This window comes from Rhinopithecus bieti, unplaced genomic scaffold, assembly GCF_001698545.2.
Source record: "Rhinopithecus bieti isolate Rb0 unplaced genomic scaffold, ASM169854v2 scaffold_44592, whole genome shotgun sequence".
Lineage (NCBI taxonomy): Eukaryota > Metazoa > Chordata > Mammalia > Primates > Cercopithecidae > Rhinopithecus > Rhinopithecus bieti.
The window spans coordinates 1,512,599-1,531,300 of record NW_016818423.1 but is presented as its reverse complement, the minus strand read 5'-3'; the positions used below and the strand labels follow the sequence as shown (position 1 = coordinate 1,531,300).

General features: G+C 54.2%; 4 protein-coding genes across 17 annotated transcripts in view; 1 reads left to right on the top strand and 3 right to left on the bottom strand.

The window, feature by feature from the left end:
* TMEM234 (transmembrane protein 234) overlaps positions 1-3,341 on the top strand; it is an 8,820-nt gene extending 5,479 nt beyond the window's left edge. The window contains exons 4-7 of one of the 6 annotated variants that reach the window (XR_001882396.1): positions 1,708-1,800; positions 2,540-2,674; positions 2,777-2,870; positions 3,247-3,341. Coding sequence is in view for 5 of the 6 variants with exons in the window: in XM_017857017.1 (XP_017712506.1) it covers positions 1,708-2,090 (383 nt within the window). In the remaining variant the exon portion in view is untranslated. Of the gene's footprint in view, positions 1-1,707; positions 2,871-3,246 lie in introns of those variants that run through there. The other 5 variants (XM_017857019.1, XM_017857018.1, XM_017857020.1 and 2 more) reach the window with 5 other exon arrangements.
* On the bottom strand, positions 2,877-8,892 carry DCDC2B (doublecortin domain containing 2B). Of its 5 annotated transcripts, none has more exons than XM_017857008.1 (8): positions 8,398-8,892; positions 6,597-6,648; positions 6,087-6,163; positions 5,723-5,854; positions 5,126-5,429; positions 4,149-4,284; positions 3,535-3,640; positions 2,877-3,296 (listed from the first exon to the last, which is right to left on the bottom strand). In XM_017857008.1, the coding sequence occupies exons 1-7, from the start codon at positions 8,661-8,663 to the stop codon at positions 3,576-3,578; spliced, it is 1,032 nt and encodes a 343-aa protein (XP_017712497.1). In that variant the 5' UTR covers positions 8,664-8,892; the 3' UTR covers positions 2,877-3,296; positions 3,535-3,575. The 5 variants fall into 5 exon arrangements, with proteins under 5 accessions (XP_017712497.1, XP_017712499.1, XP_017712496.1 ...); XM_017857010.1 differs by lacking the exon at positions 2,877-3,296 and having other exon boundaries at positions 3,479-3,640; positions 5,126-5,165; positions 5,283-5,429; XM_017857007.1 differs by lacking the exon at positions 2,877-3,296 and having other exon boundaries at positions 3,479-3,640.
* Positions 8,893-9,382: 490 nt separating this feature from the next.
* On the bottom strand, positions 9,383-12,659 carry IQCC (IQ motif containing C). Of its 3 annotated transcripts, none has more exons than XM_017857006.1 (5): positions 12,342-12,659; positions 11,768-12,015; positions 11,303-11,555; positions 10,943-11,061; positions 9,383-10,823 (listed from the first exon to the last, which is right to left on the bottom strand). In XM_017857006.1, the coding sequence occupies exons 3-5, from the start codon at positions 11,439-11,441 to the stop codon at positions 9,993-9,995; spliced, it is 1,089 nt and encodes a 362-aa protein (XP_017712495.1). In that variant the 5' UTR covers positions 11,442-11,555; positions 11,768-12,015; positions 12,342-12,659; the 3' UTR covers positions 9,383-9,992. The 3 variants fall into 3 exon arrangements, with proteins under 3 accessions (XP_017712495.1, XP_017712494.1, XP_017712493.1); XM_017857005.1 differs by having other exon boundaries at positions 11,947-12,015; positions 12,342-12,527; XM_017857004.1 differs by having other exon boundaries at positions 11,768-11,911; positions 12,342-12,527.
* Positions 12,660-18,451, bottom strand: CCDC28B (coiled-coil domain containing 28B). Of its 3 annotated transcripts, XM_017857016.1 has the most exons (6): positions 17,268-18,446; positions 15,916-16,102; positions 13,976-14,142; positions 13,658-13,851; positions 13,426-13,448; positions 12,660-12,856 (listed from the first exon to the last, which is right to left on the bottom strand). In XM_017857016.1, the coding sequence occupies exons 1-6, from the start codon at positions 17,377-17,379 to the stop codon at positions 12,802-12,804; spliced, it is 738 nt and encodes a 245-aa protein (XP_017712505.1). In that variant the 5' UTR covers positions 17,380-18,446; the 3' UTR covers positions 12,660-12,801. The 3 variants fall into 3 exon arrangements, with proteins under 3 accessions (XP_017712505.1, XP_017712503.1, XP_017712504.1); XM_017857014.1 differs by having other exon boundaries at positions 12,660-13,448; positions 17,268-18,451; XM_017857015.1 differs by lacking the exon at positions 12,660-12,856 and having other exon boundaries at positions 13,277-13,851; positions 17,268-18,448.
* Between the last annotated feature and the right edge of the window lie 251 nt (positions 18,452-18,702).

The following is an 18,702-nucleotide window of genomic DNA, read 5'->3' as shown; positions in this document are numbered from 1 at the left end:
TTTAAGATGGAGTCTCGGCCGGGCGGGGTGGCTCAAGCCTGTAATCCCAGCACTTTGGGAGGCCGAGACGGGCGGATCATGAGTTCAGGAGATCGAGACCATCCTGGCTAACACGGTGAAACCCCGTCTCTACTAAAAAATACAAAAAACTAGCGGGGCGAGGTGGCCGGCACCTGTAGTCCCAGCCACTCAGGAGACTGAAGCAGGAGAATGGCGTAAACCCGGGAGGCGGAGCTTGCAGTGAGCTGAGATCCGGCCACTGCACTCCAGCCTGGGTGGCAGAGTGAGACTCTGTCTCAAAAAAAGAAAAAAAAAGATGGAGTCTCCCTCTTGTCGTCCAGACAGGAATGCAGCGGCGCGATCTCAGCTCACTACAACGTCCGTCTCCCGGGTTCAAGCAATTCTCGTTACTCAACCTCCCAAGTAGCTGGGATTACAGGTGCCTGCCACCACACCCGGCTGATAATTTGTATTTTTAGTAGAGACGGGGTTTCCCCAGGTTGGCCAAGCTGGTCTCGAACACCCTACCTCTGGTGATCCACCTGCCTCGGCCTCCCAGTGCTGGGAATACAGGCGTGAGCCACTATGCCTGGCCAACAAATTTTAAGTTAACTCTATTAGTCTTTTTCTTTTATTTTCTTTTTTGAGATGGAGTTTCACTCTTGTTCTGCAGGCTGGAGTGCAGTGGCGTGATCTTGGCTCACTGCAACTTCTGCCTCCCGGGTGCAAGCACTTCTCCTGTCTCAGCCTCCTGAGTAGCTGGGATTACAGGTGCCTGCCACTACGCCTGGCTAATTTTTGGTATTTTTAGTAGAGATGGGGTTCCAGCATGTTGACCAGGGTGATCTCAAACTCCTGACCTCAGGTGATCCACCTGCCTCGGCCTCCCAAAGTGCTGGGATTACAGGCATGAGCCACCGTGCCCAGCCAACTCCATTACTCTTTTTCAAGTTTGCTTATTGGCAGTCAGTCCCTTGGAACTTCAAAATTAAGGAACAGATCTTGGGCTATGATGCCCTCTACCCACACCACAGGTCCAGCCCAATGTCCTGAACAGGTCCTGGCTTCTTCCTTCTGACACTTTTTAACTCCATAAGGCCTGAGCTTGGGCTGAAACAGAAACAAAATGTGCTTCACCTGATGTTCTGCTTTGTCTGTATCCACAGTTCAATAACAGCGCAGGCTTAGGAGTCAGGCAAGCCTTGGTTTAAATCCTCAACTTGCCTTAGTTTATGTGACTTCTTTGAGCCTTTGTTTCCTTTATGCAAAATGGTGATAATCCCCTTCTTGCAGTGTTGTGAAAATTGAGATATGTACACAAAGCACCTAGGCCATGGTATCACAATAGTGGCTGTGCTTGGTGTTACTTGACTCTCTACTGCATCCTTTGGAATTTGGGTGCCTGCCTATCTGTGCAGATGTCCTTGAGATCTCACAAGTTCTCTCTGAGTGCAAAGACTTCATTCTCATTATCAAACCAGGCTGGTCCCAGACCTCAGAGTTCAGGTCTTCATGCTGGAATCCTGGGAAGCACTGAACGTGGAGTCAGGAGATGTGGGTTTGAGTCCTGAGATTTGCTGTGACTTCAGCTGGAAGATGGGGTTATGATACCTTTCTTAAAGGTATGAAATGATGATAATGGAAGTGTTTTGTGCCTAGAAAGGCATTTGTTGCATCTCAGGCATTCTTTCCATTCTGACCACCCAGATCTGACCCTAGCTGTGCCCATATGTAACTCTCTGGCCATCATCTTCACACTGATTGTTGGCAAGGCCCTTGGAGAAGATATTGGTGGAAAACGTAAGTCAGGCTACTGCGAGTGCAGGACTCAGCTCCTTGGACATCGACATACCTGTATTAGTTCCTTCCCTGAACCCATCTCCCCAGAGTGGGTGAGGACACGGCCTTTTCCCATCCTGCCCTTTCCTCTGCAGCTGTTCTGCTTCCTTGTGGCCTTCAGAGTTCCCTTCCCCTGGACAGTCTGGGGACAGACAGAGGCTGGGGCGGGATTCAGGACCAGACCCCATCTGAGCCCTTCCTCCAGCCCTGTACCAGCTCCTACTGGCCTGGCTAAGCTCAGACCCCCTTGATTTCTGCCTATTATCCCAGGAGCAGTTGCTGGCATGGTGCTCACTGTGATAGGAATTTCACTCTGCATCACAAGCTCAGTGAGTAAGACCCAGGGGCAGCCGTCTACCCTCTGAGTGGGCTGAACCCACCTCCAGCTCTGCTGCCTCCAGGAAGCACCTGGGCCATGAAGTGCTGGCAGTGAGTGGATGGACCTAGCACTTCCCCTCTCTGGCTTCAGCTTCCTCCTCTCTTATGGGGATAACAGCTACCTCATGGATCACAATAAGAGAACAAGAGTGAAAGGGTTTTGTAACCTTCAAGTGCTGTTCAGCTGCTGGGATTTAGTACAGGAGACTCTACGCTCACCTTCAGCAACCTTTCTGCCCCAGCAGCTCTCTTCCTGCTGACATCTCAGGCCCCCAGCCCAGCCACCATTACTGTGGCCTGATCTGGACTATCATGGTGGCAGGTTCCATGGACTGCAGAACCCCAGCTGCATGGAAAGGGCCAGCTGCAGACTTTGAGCCAGAAATGCAAACAGGAGGCCTCCAGGGCTCAGTCAGAGCGCCTTGGCTGAATGAGGAATGGAACTGAGGGGAAGAAGGTACATCAGAGTGGCAGATGCAGGAGATGAGCTGTCTATTAGCCTTGCCTGCCTCACCCATGAGGTGGGCAGAAATCCTCACTGCCAGCCCCTCTTAAACAGGTAGACAGCTGTGAGCCCCAGCCCCACCTGACTCCAGCACCCAGCACACCTGGCGAGTAGTAGCTGTCAATAAATCTGTGGTAAACAGACAGAGGTTAGTAAGTATTCTTTTATTGTGACAAACCCGCTCCCCCGTTTGTAGCCTGTCTCCCAGGCTCAGTCAGCTACTCCTTTCTGTGACCACAGAATCCCATAAGGAAACAGCCCCCAAGCCAGGACTGCTCTGCTCAGAGGAAGGGAAGGCTGGGCTGTGGGTTTAGGAGCAGGAGAACGGGGAGGGCTGAGGAGGCCGCCGTGTACCCTGTGAGCCCAGGGGAGGTGCTGGCTCCTGAGGAACAAGCTGCTGGAGGCCGAGTACAAAAGGTGGCCAGAGTGGTGGTCCCCAGTTCCCCTCTGGAGCTGCTGGCTCTCAAGATGGCAGAGCTGGCGCTGAGGCTGAGAGCAGCCACAGCCCCAGGCTGGTTTTCTAGGGACAGGGCCTCTTCCTCTATCTGTGCTGCCCTCTGGAGGAGGTGGAAGGCTACACAGAATGGAGCCGTGAGTATGGCCAGCCTCTAGCTCTCAGCCATGAGGTCCCCGACCCCAAAGAAGGAAGAAACTGGAAATTAGGAACTGCTTCCTCATGTAACAAGGTAGGAAGTTAGGAGATCATTTACCTTCAGTCACAAGGGAGAACTGTTCCTGGGGCCCAGGGCTGCCAGTTTCCAGCTCAGAGCTCCTCCCATCCCAACATACTGTTCCCTGATCCAACAGCTTACCTGATCCAAGGGCTCCTCTGTCTGGGTGTCTTCATCATCTGCTACTTCCTGGGCGCCCCCACGGTCTCCTTCCTTGGGTGGGGAGCTCCATACACTCCCGTAACTCCTAAAGAGGGAGGCAGCACTGGGTGATGCCCAGGCTGAAGAGCCCTCAGCATTCCTGCCCTGGACCTTCGTGCCAGCCCCTTTCTCTCCCCTGAACCTGGTTCTGCATTCCCCACCACCTCCCAGGATGGCAGGAAAGTGAGAGGTCGGCCTTTGGTCCCACCCCCATCCCCTCTAGATCCCACCCCTGAAGTCTCATCGCTTTAAGCACTGTCCTTTCCAGGCGCTTCTTTTCGTGTGATGAGGCCCTGTGAAGAAGGAATAGGATATACAGATGGGGGGAGCTGGAGACAGTTATGATGAGGTTAGGACCAGCCTTTTTTTTTTTTTTTTTAACAGGCCGTCTCCTGAGCCAGAGTAGGCTCAGACTCCTTTATCTTTTTTTTTTTTCAGTGCCGGCTTTGTGTCTGGGCATTCTCTCCCATGGACATCCCCAACAACAGCAGGGACTAATCCATGTCACTGTCAAAAGGCAGCTAAGAAGGGCGTGAGCTCCAGGGACCCCTCACCTGATGGGAATGAGAGTGTGGGCAGCTTGCTTCTTGGCTGAATGGTCTGCTGGGGTCTGGCATAGAAAGTGGATGGCTTAATTCCGTCTGGTTCCTTTGGAGAGGGCTGGGTTACCTGGGCCCTGTGGCCTTGGGCCTAGAGAAGGGACACTGGGCTTGGACCCTGGTTGCTGGCCATTCTTACCTTTCCTACTCCCCAGCCTGACCAACATGGGGAAACCCTGCCTCTACTAAAAATTAAAAAAATTAGCTGGGTGTGTCTGGACACGGTGGCTCATGCCTTTCATCCCAGCACTTTGGGAGGCTGAGGCAGGTGGATCACGAAGTCAGGAGATCTAGACCATCCTGGCTAACACGGTGAAACCCTGTCTCTACTAAAAATATTTAAAAAATTAGCTGGGCATAGTGGCGGGTACCTGTAGTTCCAGCTACTCGGGAGGCTGAGGCAGGAGAGCAGTGTGAACCTGGGAGGCAGAGCTGGCAGTGAGCCGAGATTGCACGCCACTGCACGCCAGCCTGGGCAACAAAGCGAGACTCTGTCTCAAAAAAAAAAAAAAAAAAAGATTAGCCGGGTGTGGTGGCTCATGCCTGTAATCCCAGCTACTTGGGAGGCTGAAGCAGGAGAACAGCTTGAACCCGGGAGGTGGAGGTTGCAGTGAGCCGCGATAGTGCTATCGCATTCCAGCCTGAGCAACAAGAGCGAAACTCTGTCTCAAAAAAAAAAAAAAAAAGATTGTTAAGAGGATGCAGGCCAGGCACAGTATAATCTCAGCACTTTGGGAGGCCAAGGTGGGAGGATTGCTTCAGCCCAGGAGTTCAAGACCAGCCTGTGCAATACCATGAGACTCATCTCTATATTTAAAATAAAAGAAAAAAAGAGAGGATGCAGTGAAATAAGGTCAGAGCCTGTGCCAGAAGAGTTGTCAGCCAGTCACTCCCCTTCCTTCCCACCCCTCATTGTCCCCTGTGTCACCTACCCCCTGCATGTGGGACCTAGACTTTGAGCCTGGAGGATACCTACAATGACAAAAGGAAAGGCTTGTAGTGGGTAGAGGGCATAGAGTCAGAGCACACAGACCCAGAGGGTGGCTTCCTCTGCCTGGCCTGTTACCCCTCCACCTCCCACATACATACCAGCAGCCCCTGGGCAGGGAGGGGCGGGGCACCAGCAGCTCCAGATAGGGAAGGTCCTTGAACTCATCCTCTCCGACAGCCACATAGTAATGGCCAGTTACCAGCTCCTCCCCTGCTGACAGTGGGAGCCCCTCCAGGGTGCAGAGTCTGGGAGAGAGAGGTAAGCAGGATAAGGGCTGGTAGACTCAATGCTTCTTCACATTCAGCAGACTGAGGGGGTGGGTGCAGCTATTCCAAGGTGCCCTCTGGCCTCGGCACCAGTCACCCAAGCTCTACCCTGCCTCTGAGGGCTGGGCAGAGGGCCCTCTCCCAGTGGCATAGGGGGAAGTCCCATGTTGGGGAATGTGCTTTCCTTTTGCCTCTTCATCCTCAGCCACAGCTGAAGCCAGTGGGGAGGCTCTCTTTGGGGACTTTTGGGCCCTCCCAGTCCCCATACTCACTTGCACACAGCCCCACTCTGCAACTTGACCTTCTCAGTCAGGAGCTTCAACACAGTTTCCCAGTCCTGGCTGGCAGCCTGGGACAGCTTCAGACTAAATGGGGGACTTACCAGGTCCCCATTCCTGAACACACTGAGACAAAAAGCCTGGTAAGGGGGAGTGTCCCCAGGAGTCCCTACATGTGAGGCGAAGGGTGGCTCAGGGCCAGCAATAACCATAACACTGGTGTCTTTTCACCCATCAAGCATGCTGGACTCCTATATTACCAACAGTAGCCAGAGGCTCCTGGAACAAACTCTACACCATTTTCTTGGTCTCACAAAAACAAAAATTGACGCCCTTGCTCCCCAACACTGGCACTCACTGAATGTAGCAGGGAGCACCTGCAGGCAGCCACCGTCCAACGGCCCCATCACACAAGTGGCGAGTCACGGGAGGACCCTGAAACCCAAATCAGGCCTCCAAATTAGGAGAGTCGGGGCCTTTGGTTCGGGGTGGGTCCGTCCAAGGTGTGGAGTGAGGGGGTCGGAACCAGACTGGGGCAGGAAGGGGGCCAGGAGGAATAAGACAGGTCACACCTTTCACCAAAGGTGCTTCAATGTTCCCTAAGTCACATTCTAACGACCCCCTCCCCCAATCTGTGTTTCACAGCTTCCTCTTTCCTTTGGGACCCCAGTGTGGAGATAAAGGCTGGGACAGAAGCAAGAAATAGTGTCTTGAAGTCCCACACCCCAGGAAGGACAGAAGCTGGCTCCAAAGTACCCCCCATGGAACTGGCAGATCCTGCTGCTTCCCTGGCTTCCCAGACCAAATTGGGGGCAGTTCTAGGAGTGGGAAGATAGAGGGGCTGGGGCACAGGTTCCCCCGGACTCACTTGTAGTCTGCAGCTCTTCCCACCTGGATCTTTCCCTCCATGAGGTAAATAGCTGAAAGGGCAGATAGGTCACAGGTCATGTTGTGGAGCCTGAGGCCTCAATAGCCTGGCAGATGTCAGTATTGGGTTGGGGCACAGCTCACCAGATACCCCTCCTCATGGAATAGTGGCAGTCATCTCCATCCAGAAACAGATATTGGCACTTGAACCTGCCCTAGGACTCCTTGAGTGCTCAAGTGTTGGCTGGGTAAGTGCTGGGTAAGTCTGGAAATCCAGACTGGGGTCTCAATGCTAACCGTGAGATTAAAGGTCAAGAGGGCTGGGCATAGTGGCTCACACCTGTAATCCCAGCTCTTTGGAAGGCTGAGACGGGAGGATCACTTGAGCCCAGGAGTTTGAGACCAGCCTGGACAACCTCATTGCTAACAAAAACAAAACCAAAATTAGCCAGGCATGGTGGCATGCACGTGTGGCCCCAGCTACTTGGGAGGCTGAGGCAGGAGGATTGGAGTTCGAGGCTGCAGTGAGCCATGATCACGCCACTGCACTGCACTCCAGCCTGGGTGACAGAGCAAGACCCTATCTCAAAAAAAAAAAAAAAAAAAAATGTCAAGAGAAACTAGAAACTAGTGCATTATGCATCCTGCTATATCCTAAGAATGTTCTCATTCATGAAATAGGTTGTTTTATCTCCATTTTGTATGAGACTTCAAGAAATTAAGTGACTTGCCTAAAGTCACACAAGGAATGAAGCCTAGATTCTAAGTCTACCTAGCTTCCCTCCTCCGGCCTTTTTTTTTTCTTTTGACACAGAGTCTTACTCTGTCCCCCAGGCTGGAGTGCAGTGGTGCAATCTCAGCTTACTGCAACCTCTGCCTCCTGGGTTCAAGTGATTCTCCTGCCTCAGCCTCCTGAGTAGCTGCGATTACAGGTATGTGCTACCAGGCCCGGCTAATTTTTTTTTTTTTTTGAAATGGAGTTTCACTCTTGTTGCCCAGGCTGGAGTGCAGTGGCACAATCTTGGCTCTGCAACCTCTGCCTCCCGGGTTCAAGCGATTCTCCTGCCTCAGCCTCCCGAGCAGCTGGGATTACAGGCATGCACCACCACGCCCAGCTAATTTTGTATTTTTAGTAGAGATGGGGTTTCTCCACGATGGTCAGGCTGGTCTCGAGCTCCTGACCTCAGGTGATCCGCCCACCTCGGCCTCCCAAAGCGTTAGGATTACAGGCATGAGCCACCACGCCCAGCCGCTTCCCCGCTCTTGATCCTTATATAGTAAGCAACCTCAGCTGAGAGCTAAGCATAGGACCTGGAAGCCAGACATGAGTCAGAGACTCAGGTACTCAAATTCTTCTCCCACCCTGGAAGACAGTCTTCTCCTGCAATGGGGGATGACTCTAGCCTAACAGGAGAGTCTGAGATGCCTAAGCACAGTGGGGAGGAATGGATGGGCGGATTTAGAGTGTTCAGTGATAGGGAGTCCAAGCAAGAAGAGCTTTTGGAAAAGGGCTAACCCTGTGGGGCAGTGGTCTTCCCACAGGCTGATCTTGGCTGTGATGGGCATAAACGTTAGTAACACACAGAATTCTATTTGAATTTCAGTTCAGCTATTTGTTGTGTATTCTTAGGCAGGTTTTCTCTGTGTTTTCCCTTTCTAATGGAGGCAAAACCATCTCCCCCGCCCGACATAGAGTTCAGTAAGTACCAGTAACGTGCTGGTACATACATGGTAGGTACTGAATACACACTCTTGCCATTACCTCCCTTGCTAGGCTCTTTGAACAGCCCCAGCCCACTCACTGGAGCTTGTAGAATCGTTCAAATCCAGCGGCCACATACTGCCCTCTGTTCTTCAAGTCTGCCAGGTTGGTGACAGGGTGGCCATGACAAGGTGTGTAGAGGGCACGCACAGCCAGTGGGGCCTGCACAGCTGATGTCACCTCACGGAGGAAAGCCTCCATGGTGGGGAAGCGGCGTTGACTCACCACCAGCTGGGAGCCTGGGAAGAAAGGGTCTCCATTCCGGTACACCACTACCCTCTTGGCTGCTGGACTGCCACCTGCCATAGTGTATCCTCAGTCAGAGACACAGAGCTGTTGCCAGGCAACCAAGGAAGGGCTGGGAACATTGCCAATCAGAGGTGGAGTCCTGCCCTCTCACCCAAGAAGGCAGAGGGAGACTGTGGCAGGAGCATTTATCTGCATTCAGGGTTTGATCCAATCTGCCCTGGGGAGATCATACGTTTTTTTTTTTTTTGAGACGGAGTCTCGCTTTGCGGCCCAGGCTGGAGTGCAGTGGCCGGATCTCAGCTCACTGCAAGCTCTGCCTCCCGGGTTTACGCCATTCTCCTGCCTCAGCCTCCCGAGTAGCTGGGACTACAGGCGCCCGCCACATCGCCCGGCTAGTTTTTTGTATTTTTTAGTAGAGACGGGGTTTCACCGTGTTAGCCAGGATGGTCTCGATCTCCTGACCTAAGGTAATCCGCCTGCCTCAGCCTCCCAAAGTGCTGGGATTATAGGCTTGAGCCACCGTGCCCGGCCTTGGGAGATCATACTTAAACATAGGTGTTACCTTACTCTCCAGAGCCTCCTTGCCACTCTAAAGCACAAGGCTGAGCTCAATGGGGGATCAGCTCTGGGAGCTGTTCCCTAAGGAGGATAGCTAGATCTGTTCCTGGGCCATGGCTCCCAGCTGGCTCCAGGGTCAATGCCCCATGCCAGTAGGAAGTGAACAGCAGGGCCCAGAGTCTGTCCTGGCCAGAAGAAGAAGATGAAAGCAGCCAGGCTCAGAATCTAAGAAAAAGCTTTATTCCCAACAGGTCTCCCATTCCACTTCCCCTAGGTAACTCCTTAGCCACAAATTTGTTTTGTTTTTTTGAGACCATGTCTCGCTCCATAGCCCAGGCTGGAGTACAGTGGCATCATCTTGGCTCACTGCAACCTCTGCCTTCTGGGTTCAAGCGATTCTCCTGCCTCAGCCTCCCAAGTAGCTGGGACTACAGGCACATGCCACCATGCTTGGCTAATTTTTATATTTTTAGTTGAGATGGGGTTTCATTTCACCATGTTGGTCAGGCTGGTCTCAAACTCCTGACCTCAGGTGATCCACTCGCCTTGGCCTCCCAGAGTGCTGGGATTACATGCATGAGTCACTGCGCCCAGCCCCTTATCAACAAATTTGGATTGAGTCACAGGCAGAGGATTGAAAGCGTGTCCTTCCTGCTTCCCTATACTCATGCCAGCTCTCTACTCCAGCTTCTCTTGGCCCCACTAGCCACCAATGGCCAGGGGCAGGAGCAGAAGGCAGAGCTGGTCAGGGAGGTAGGATGAGGTCTTGTCTCACTGCCCTTTCATAGCATTCCCCTTTGGAACTTGATCCTCTCCTGGCTTCAGGGTCTAGCCAGGTGGTCCTGTTTTCCATGGCCTGCCCCTCCACTGTTCCTCTCCTGTACAGCCTGCCCCTGTAGAAGACAGGATCTCAGGTGACTTTGATCTCCATGGTATAGTTCTCTGGTTTTTCTGTCCTTCATGACTAGGCTCATAGGAGGTTCCATCTCTGGAGCTTCTATCAGTGGGGATCTGGCCTTTGGGTGGTTTAGTCCTCCAGAGATCGAGGACACTATGCTCTGGCCCTGCCAAGGTCCCATCCCAGATGATGTGGTCCTCTGAGAGGCCCAACTCTTGTGTCCTGGCTGTTCGGCAGTCAGGCTCTTTGTGATCTAGTTTTCTGGGAGACGTCTCCTTAATATTTGGGTCCTCATAGAGTGCAGACAGCTGTGTCCTGGACTTCCTGGGACAATGGTCCCTAGGTTTTAAGCCTCTGGGAAGCTGGTCCTCCAGGATTTTCATCTGTAGCAGGCAGGTCCCTCCAAAGGTCTGTCTTCCATCATCTGGCCCTTTGATGAGCCTGTCCCCCAAGGCCTGGCTGTTTGATGGGGGTCCAGACCGGCTGTAGCATGGTTCTCTGCACTTAGCCCCAGCAATGTTTTTTTGTGTAGTGGCCAAACATCCTGGGGATCTGTGGGGTGATTTGACCCTCTGACAGGAGTCATTCTCCTGTTCTAGCTCTCCAGCGGTCCTGTCTCTGTAGGACTGGTCCTCCAGTGGTGCGCTTGGTTGTGACTGGTCCCTCTTACAGGTCTGTTCCCCATGTTCTGGGCACACGCCTGGCTCCTCTCTGATCGGGCCTGCCTCTGGGAATCTCAGTGTTTGTTTGAGAATTAGGTACTGTTGGGGGAGAGAACATACATTGTACCAAGTAGGCCTGCTTGGGCATGGCAGGAGGTCTCTCCCGAACCCCCACCCTTGACCCTAAATGTTCTGAAAGAGTTCCAGGTTAGTGTTACCTCCTTACGGCTATTGATGGCCTGTTGCAGCCACAGCAATTCCATGGCCAAGTGGCTGCAGTGGTACTGAAGTTCTTGAAGCTGAGGTTGGCTGTGGGGCAGTCTTGGATCTGTGGCTTCTGTGAAGGAGGGAAGAAAGGAAGGAGAAAACCTTGAGGGAGCAGACCCTGGGAAATGGCCTAGCCTTAGACTTTGGAAACTCCCTTCCCACCACTGCCCAACCATGTGATGGCCCTGTTCCGGCAGAGGGAAGACGGGAAAGGGATGCAGCTTATCTAGCGCGAGCCTTTCACTCTTCAGATGGGGAGGCTGAGGCACAGTGAGGGTCAGGGGCTTGCCCTGATCTTGGCAGAGAGGTACCTGGATTCTCCATCCTTATCATGTCTCTGGTCTCCTCTTGGCTGGGTTTCCTGTTCTGCTCCATCTGAAGCCAGGAGCTGTGATCTCTGCAGACGCTTCCTTGATTTGCTGAGCTGTCTCCTGACTTTTTCAGCACCATCTCCTCCCAGGTGGCCTCTCCCTCAGAATCTTTACACGGGAAGTGGTTCCACAGCCCCTGCTCTGGATTTGCTACCCTGTTTCCTGCTTTCCAGGTCTGATGGGATTTCGCCTTCTGAGAAACAAGAGAGATGTGAGAGCCCTAAGATTAAACCCTTCCAAGTATCTGGGCACCACGATCTAGTAGATAAGTTGCTGAGGGTTAAGGAGTGGGGTGTGAGGAGGTGAGTCTACTGCCTCTTCCAGTGAGAAAAGCTTGTCACCGGGACAAGGTGGGTTCCACCCTGCCCAAGTCCCTCCTTCCCTTCTCTCCTAGGTGTGTTCTACCTCTGGGAGGAATCGCGGCCTGGGAATGCGGCCCTCGGTCCACTGAAGCGTGCCCAGGTCGCCCTCGACCTCCCGTACAATCGCCTCATACTCAGCTCGCAGGCTCTGGAACTGGCGTCGGACCAAGAAGCCCCGGACGCAGGCCTGGTATGGAGAATGAGAGGAAAGAAGTCTCTTACCACGGTAAGAGAGGGGGCATCTCGGAGGACTGTCCTGGAGAGGTCGTCCCGGCGAATGCAGGAGGGGACCTGATGGCGGGGAAAGGATAGGTGGGCTGTGCGCTGGGACTCCGGGGGGCTCAAGGGAGAATGCCGGACTGGATGCCCCTCCTCGCCTTAAGGCTCTTCCCGTTTCCCTGATCCCGCGCGACCGTGTGGTGGGAGTGGGGGCGCGCAGGGCAGGGAGTCCGTGGGTCTCAGCTTTCCTCAGCGCGGTTGGGGACAGCCGGTATCTCCAGAGGTTGGCGCGCGGTTAGGGGACTGAACGTGGTAGCATCTCTCTGGGAGGTCCAGGTACGAGACCCCATGATTTCCCTGAGGGAAAAATCCTGTGCACCCCGCGCCCGCCCTCGCACCTGCAATGCCGACACCTTCCGAACCAGCAGCTTTTCCTCCATGGGAGCCAACGGCCCTGCGGCCTGCGCGCCTGCGAAGTGCGTCATTAGTCGGCGTCGTTCCTGAGCATGCGCGGGCGTGGGCCCCGCCCACGCTGTCCCCACGGCAACCTCTTCCAGTCCAGGTTAGAGGCGTCCTCGCGACAGGCGCACCTGCGTCGCCCCAGCCCCCGACTCCCCCTCCCACAGCCGCAATGTGCACTTGAAGGTACGCGGCGCTGGGCTGTCTCCGCGGAGGCCGGGAGGAAAGGCGCAAGGAGGGGAAGCAGGACACGGAGCCGCTTGCTTGCTTTCCGGTTTAATTCCATCCAACGCCCCCCTTCCGCATAGCACCTGGGGGGCCGCGGAACACCCGCCCGAGTCCGTAAAAAGTCACAGTTTGAAGAGAATGAGAGGGGCAGTGTGGGCCTGCGTGGGACACCTACGCAGCAGACTGCTCCTCAGGCTCGGCGTTCTCGGCCAGGTGGAGCTTCTGGCTGTGCCCGTCAAGGATCGTGGCGCTTTGGACCAGTCCTTCCTGCCACCCTGGTCTCCCATCCTGCAAAGGCTTAGTTCCTTCACCTGTGCAAAGGTCCGGGAACGAGGGTCTCGGCCGTCTGTGAACTGAGGTTGCAGTCCCCGCCTGCCCTCTCTCACCCCCTCTCTCTTCATCCAGATCGTGCAGGTCAGACACACGGGTGTGCGCACACGCACTCGCGCTCTGTTCTGACTGAGGACTAGGTGAGGTGGTAGTGTAAATTAGTAAAAATAATTGCTCAATGCTGAAAGGATAGGAGGACATCACAAGCTTTGCCATGACTGATACCAGCTAAAGTACTCACAAAGATTTTGATCAGTAGTAAAACATCCCCTGCAACCACTTTTCTTCTAATTTTGGGGAAATTCTAAATTCCTGTACCTGGGTTCGGGCAGTCTGTGGCTAAATCTGACAGGACTGCAAGAGGTGGGGAAGTTGGTTATGTGTGAATACTCCTGGAGGGCTGGGGAGGAGGAAACTGACCTCTCAGGAACACACACACACAGACGGGTTCCTTGGAAAGGATACATCGAATTACTTAGGTCTTCCAGCTGTCAACAAAGAGAAAAAGGGAGGCTTCTGTTAGGAGGGGAACCAGGCCAAATCCCCAGTGCTCTGGGGGCTATCTTCTGGGGAGGTTGAGGGGCCCAGAGCTCTTGGATCCATGCACTCCCACCTTTTCACCCAGGGCCCAGGAATGGTTTTGGGAGTATGTACCTCCTCCACCCCCAGGAACCAAAGCACCCAGACATGAACCCACATTGCTAAGCAGCTGGTCCAGGTTACGGTCAGCCATTGTCTTCTTCTGCTCCTCTGGCAGCCCCTCAGTGACCCCATCCTCTTCCTCTTCATCGTCCTCCTCCTCCCCACACACATCCAGGCTGAAGTGCAGCCGGGCCAGCTTCTCCTGCATCTCCCGAACGTGCTCCAGCTGCTCAAAGGAGCACTCCTTCCCTGGAATGAAGCCCCTGGCTGAACCCTGGGAAAGATTCCTGGAACCCTGGTCCCAGCCATGCCCCATGGACTGGGCCCTCCAGCCCTATCCACAGACCCGCTGAAACCAGCCCCCAGGACTCACCGAAGGCCTGCAGCCGGCCCGAGTGGAAATCATTGAGCAGGTTCAGGAGTCCCCCCTCCATCTCATAGACATCGGTCACCTCAGTCAGGAAGGAGTGCTGCAGGGGCGTGCCTGCAGAGCCGCTTCCACCTCCAGCCAGGACTGGGCGGCACTTCTCCTTGCCTACTCTGGATGGGGTGGACATGACCATGATCACAGGGTGGGGGGCAGTCAGGCACCTCCAGGCCTTTTGTGCCATCTACCTATGCACTAATTTATCTGCCTATCTGCACTAACTCATCTGCCCATCTACTCACTAGCATAAATGGATAAGTTTATGGTTCTCCCTTGGGAACTAGGAAGGGTTGAGGAGGTGTGAAGAGGTCAAAAAGAAGTCTTTTCTGCTAATAACAGCCAGAGCAGTGCCTGAAAGGGGGTCCCTGGGTTCCTGTCTGAGTGCCTCACTCATTTGTTCTATGACCCTGAGGGAGTCACTTATCCTCCCTAGTCTTCAGTGTATGTAGAGACAGCTACTCCCTTATTGTCACCAGGGCTGTCTTACCTCCTCCCAAAATATCTTTCTGTCCCTCTTTTTTTTTTTTTTTTTTTTTTTTTTTTTTTTTTTTGAGACAGAGTCTCTGTTGCCCAGGCTGGAGTGCAGTGGCACGATCTCGGCTCACTGCAACCTCGCCTCCTGGGTTCAAGTGATTCTCTTGCCTCAGCCTCCTGAGTAGCTGGGATTTATAGGCGGCTGCCACTACACCCTGCTAATTTTTTTTATTTTTAGTAGAGATGGGGTTTCACCATGTTGGCCAGGCTGGTCTCGAACTCCTAACCTGAGGTCATCCACCTGCCTTGGCCTCCCAGAGTACTAGGATTACAGGTATGAGCCACCACCCCCAGCCCTCTTCTTTTTTTTAATTAAATTTTTTTGTTTGTTTGTTTGAGACAGAGTCTCACTGTCACACAGGCTGGAGTGCAATGGCATAATCTTGGTTCACGGCAACCTCTGCCTTGCGGGTTCAAGCGATTCTCGTGCCTCAGTCTCCTGAGTAAATGGGATTATAGGTGCCCACCACCACGCCCTGCTAATTTTTGTATTTTTAATAGAGACGAAGTTTCACCATGTTGACCAAGCTGGTCTCAAACTCCTGACCTCAGGTGATCTGCCTGCCTCGGCCTCCCCAAGTGCTGGGATTACAGGCGTGAGCTACCATGCCCAGCCAACCCTCTTCTATTTAAAAACTGTTTTAAACAAAACAAAATACATAGAAAACAAGCCAAACCAATAAACCGAAAAAACTTTCTGAAAATTTCCACTGCTCTCAGGATAAAATTGAATGCCCCTGCCAGTCTGGCCCTCCTGCCTTCCCAGTTGCCTTTCCTGCTACTCTCCCCACAGCCTTGAGCTTCATGCCTCTTGGGCAACACAGGAAAACACAGTGGTCTTATTTGGAACAACTGGAGAAACAATACATTGTATTTAGTGGGGAAGAAACACGGACACATTATAAGGCAGCATGCAAACTCCCAATCATAAAAAAAAATTCAACAGATAATTCAAATTGTGCCCCCAGGTATTCCCTCACCATTTCCTGTCCCCTGATACTCCAGGGCCCCCAAACCACCTGTGGTTCCTGAAACCTTTCAGGTAATGGCTTTCTTCCACATTTATACCAGGTAAGCCTCTCAGCGTGGAACATTCACTTTCTGGCAGAATTGCTCACTCCATCCTCTGAGGCGCATCCTCACGCTATGTGATCCCAGGGACCTACCTGGCCCTTTTGCCACACAGCTGAGGGTAGGGACTGGGTCTGAGTGAGCTCTGAGTGCTCAGGGGCCTGCTCCAGAAAGGCATCAAGTATTGCTTAGGAACTAAAGGCAGAGGCCCCCCTTGCCTTCCTCTCTACAGTGCAACCCAGAGTTGGGTCCCTCCTTCTTTGCTTCCCTTCTGTACCCACCTCTTGAACTTGGCCCGCTGCTTGGGGGATGGCAGATGAGGAAGTCCTAGGGCCAAGGAGCCACTGTGGCTGGTAGGCACAGGGACCCTGCGTAGTGTGCCTGGGGCCTGGGCTGGCTGGGCCAGGCAGGGCTTGGGACTCCGTTTCTTCTTTTTGTCATCCATTGGGCACTGGCTGGGCCTCAGGCCTAGGAGGGAAGCAACCCCACAAAGATAGCCAGGGGCAGAGTTAACCCTTTACCCAGAAATCCCTGAGAACTGCACCAGGGAAGGGACCTGGCACCTTCCAGCTTGTCCCCTCATCTGTACAGTAGGGGCAGAGCCAGATGCCAGTGGCTGCTGCTGGGATCGTGTACACTTGAAGGACCTTCTAAGGCCCACCCTAATTCCCCTTAAGCCTGAAAATCTAGGCCCCTCCTGAAAGGGTGGGACCAGACACAAGTATCTTGGCGCTACTGGGGCTTCCTGTCCCGGTGGCTGGGGGGCGGGGCTGGCAGAGGAAATGTAGTGGGAGACAGGACAGAGGTGAGCTGCAGATTAGGGGTGTCTTAACTAAGCCCCATTCTATTAGTGGCCTAAGCAGATACTGACAAACCCTGTCAGTATGGGAGGGGGACAAGGTGCGGGTGGGGGCGTCTGGGAAGACCCCAGAGTCTGGGTAGTTGTAGAAGCCGCGGAACACAGGGCAGGGTTCATTGTGGGTTTCCCCCACATAGACACCGGCATCCCTCCTTTTCCACCCACCCCCAACCGAAAACATTAGGGACTCCCAGAAGTTCCCCCGGGTGTGCTTTCTTCCAGCTGCTTCATTTTTCCCGGTCGGAAAGTCCCTGCTGGGCTTCAGCTGCAGCCAGGGTGGGCTGGGTGGTCGGCCCCTGGCTGCCTGGGCCTCCGACAAAGGCTGTGCCTGTGGCTAGGCTGCTCCGCGGTCCCCGGTCCAGCCCCGCCCCCCCAAGCCTCTGGTCGGCTGGGGTCCACTCCTCTGGGGGTCTCCAGGCTGCTGCCACCAAGCCTAACTCCGAATTCTGGGACTGGGGGTGGCGGTGGGGATGGGTGGCGCTGAAGCATTTACACTGGCACATAGCTGGCTGGCACCGACGGGGTCTGCGAGTGTGGGGACGGGAGACGGGAGCGCATCGTTTGCCTCTCCCTGCAGCAGCCTGACCCAATTAGGGACTTGATAGAGCCTGTGCTCCCCAGGAGCGGCTGGGGCGACCGGGGATCTATTTCCCACGCCCGGGCTCCAAAGCCATGTGCCAAACTCATCGCTCAGCTCTGGAGCCGCGCTCGAAGACGGAGCGTCAGACCCGCGTCATTCCGCCCCCGCCCTCACTTTCTCAGGGGGCTACTGACCTGGAGGTTTGGGGTCTCGAGGATGCTTCGGTGCAAGGTCCCTCCGCCCTCCGCCCTCTCCTCCCGGGAACACCACCGGGTGAAAGCTAAGCTGGAGGGAGTTCATTTGCATTTAAAGAGAAAGTGACCGTCTCCTTAGCTCGGAGGGGTGAGAAGGGAGGAGCATCCCCGCGTCTGCTAAGCCGTTCCTCTCACTCGACCTCACCTCCCCGCCTGAACCTAGGGGACCCTGTCAGTTGTGTGATGGCTATTTTAAAAAGATTTTCCCTTTCCCGGCAGTTTAAGAGAGAAGCTACAGTTCCTTACAAAATGGTGGTGGCTTTGTCAGAAAGTGGGTGGGGCGGGGGAGAGGAGAGACGAGAGAGGGAGAGAGGAGAGGAGGAGAGAGGAGAGAGAGGAGAGAGGAGAGAGAGAGGAGAGGAGAGGGAGAATGTAAGCATAGAAAAAGCACAAGCAGCAACAGCAGCAGCATCAGGAAGACACTTCGAGCAAAGACAGCCATCAATGGAGTGAGTCCAGTGCCCTGTTGAGCACTTTACGTACATTTCATCCCTGTAACAACCCTTAAGGAAGATACCAGTGTCATTCCCCATTCTACTGAAAGTAAGCAACAGTCTTTTGAAGGCAAACCCCCTTTCCCTACAATGCCAGACAGTTTTCTCTGGTAGGTGGTGGGGGCTGTATTTTGCTGCAGATGAAGTGACAAGAGTCCTCCCCACCCCCCAGGCCCTGGAGACAGGTGTGGGGAGCACCAGGTCATAGGGAAGACCACGCCATTCCCTGGCACTTGACTCCAGTCCTCAGGGAAACCTGAGCGCTTGATGGAGGCTAACCCAGTGTGGCTTCTGCTGCCTGCAGCCAGATCAATGGGGGCAGCTATTTAAAGCCCTGGCAGAGGCTCCTGGCACAGGTCCCCAGAGCAGCATCTGATACAACAGGAGAGAGGCTCATGTTTGGCTAGGCGGCTCAGCAGGCTCAAGTGAGCTGGCCCAGGGCAGTGCACACAGCCACCCAGCCCACCTTCCCCATCCCCGGGCAGGAGTGGCTTCCCGGGGTTGGGCCTCTGGCTGATGTGGGGAGCCATGGGCACTGCTCCTGACGGCACCTGCTCAGGGCTTCTTCCTGGGTATTTCCAACACTCAGACCACTCCACAAGGGGAGAGAGTAATTCTGACCTTTTTCAATAACCAGGGGGCCAGACTGGGGACAACGGAAATCCCTCTCCTTCCCCACCGGAGCTGCTAGAGTAATGGTAATGGTAATGCTGCTGACAGAGGGAGCACCCCTGTGGTTCCCATCCTCAGCTGCTTCACTGGGGGGGTCAGAAACCTCCTTATCAGAGCTGCTTTGCTTGGAATCTCCAAGAGTTGGGGCGGCACCCGCCTAACCCTCCAGAGGATCTGCGACTGGAAATAACATGGCCAGCACAGAAAAC

Excerpts from the sequence above, each read along its gene's own strand:
- CCDC28B (XM_017857014.1), bottom strand. The coding sequence starts at position 17,379 with ATGCAAATGAACTCCCTCCAGCTTAGCTTTCACCCGGTGGTGTTCCCG. Across the intron at positions 16,103-17,267 it reads TCGAGACCCCAAACCTCCAG|GCCTGAGGCCCAGCCAGTGC; the intron begins GTCAGTAGCCCC and ends CTTCCCTCCTAG. Across the intron at positions 13,449-13,657 it reads TGGACCAGCTGCTTAGCAAT|CTGGAAGACCTAAGTAATTC; the intron begins GTGGGTTCATGT and ends CTTTGTTGACAG.
- DCDC2B (XM_017857008.1), bottom strand. The coding sequence starts at position 8,663 with ATGGCAGGTGGCAGTCCAGCAGCCAAGAGGGTAGTGGTGTACCGGAAT. Across the intron at positions 6,649-8,397 it reads GAACGATTCTACAAGCTCCA|CTATTTACCTCATGGAGGGA; the intron begins GTGAGTGGGCTG and ends CTGCCCTTTCAG. Across the intron at positions 4,285-5,125 it reads CTAGGTCCCACATGCAGGGG|GCCCAAGGCCACAGGGCCCA; the intron begins GTAGGTGACACA and ends TCCCTTCTCTAG.
- IQCC (XM_017857004.1), bottom strand. The coding sequence starts at position 12,428 with ATGACGCACTTCGCAGGCGCGCAGGCCGCAGGGCCGTTGGCTCCCATG. Across the intron at positions 11,912-12,341 it reads GGAAGGTGTCGGCATTGCAG|GCCTGCGTCCGGGGCTTCTT; the intron begins GTGCGAGGGCGG and ends TCTCCATACCAG. Across the intron at positions 11,556-11,767 it reads GGCCGCGATTCCTCCCAGAG|AAGGCGAAATCCCATCAGAC; the intron begins GTAGAACACACC and ends CTTGTTTCTCAG.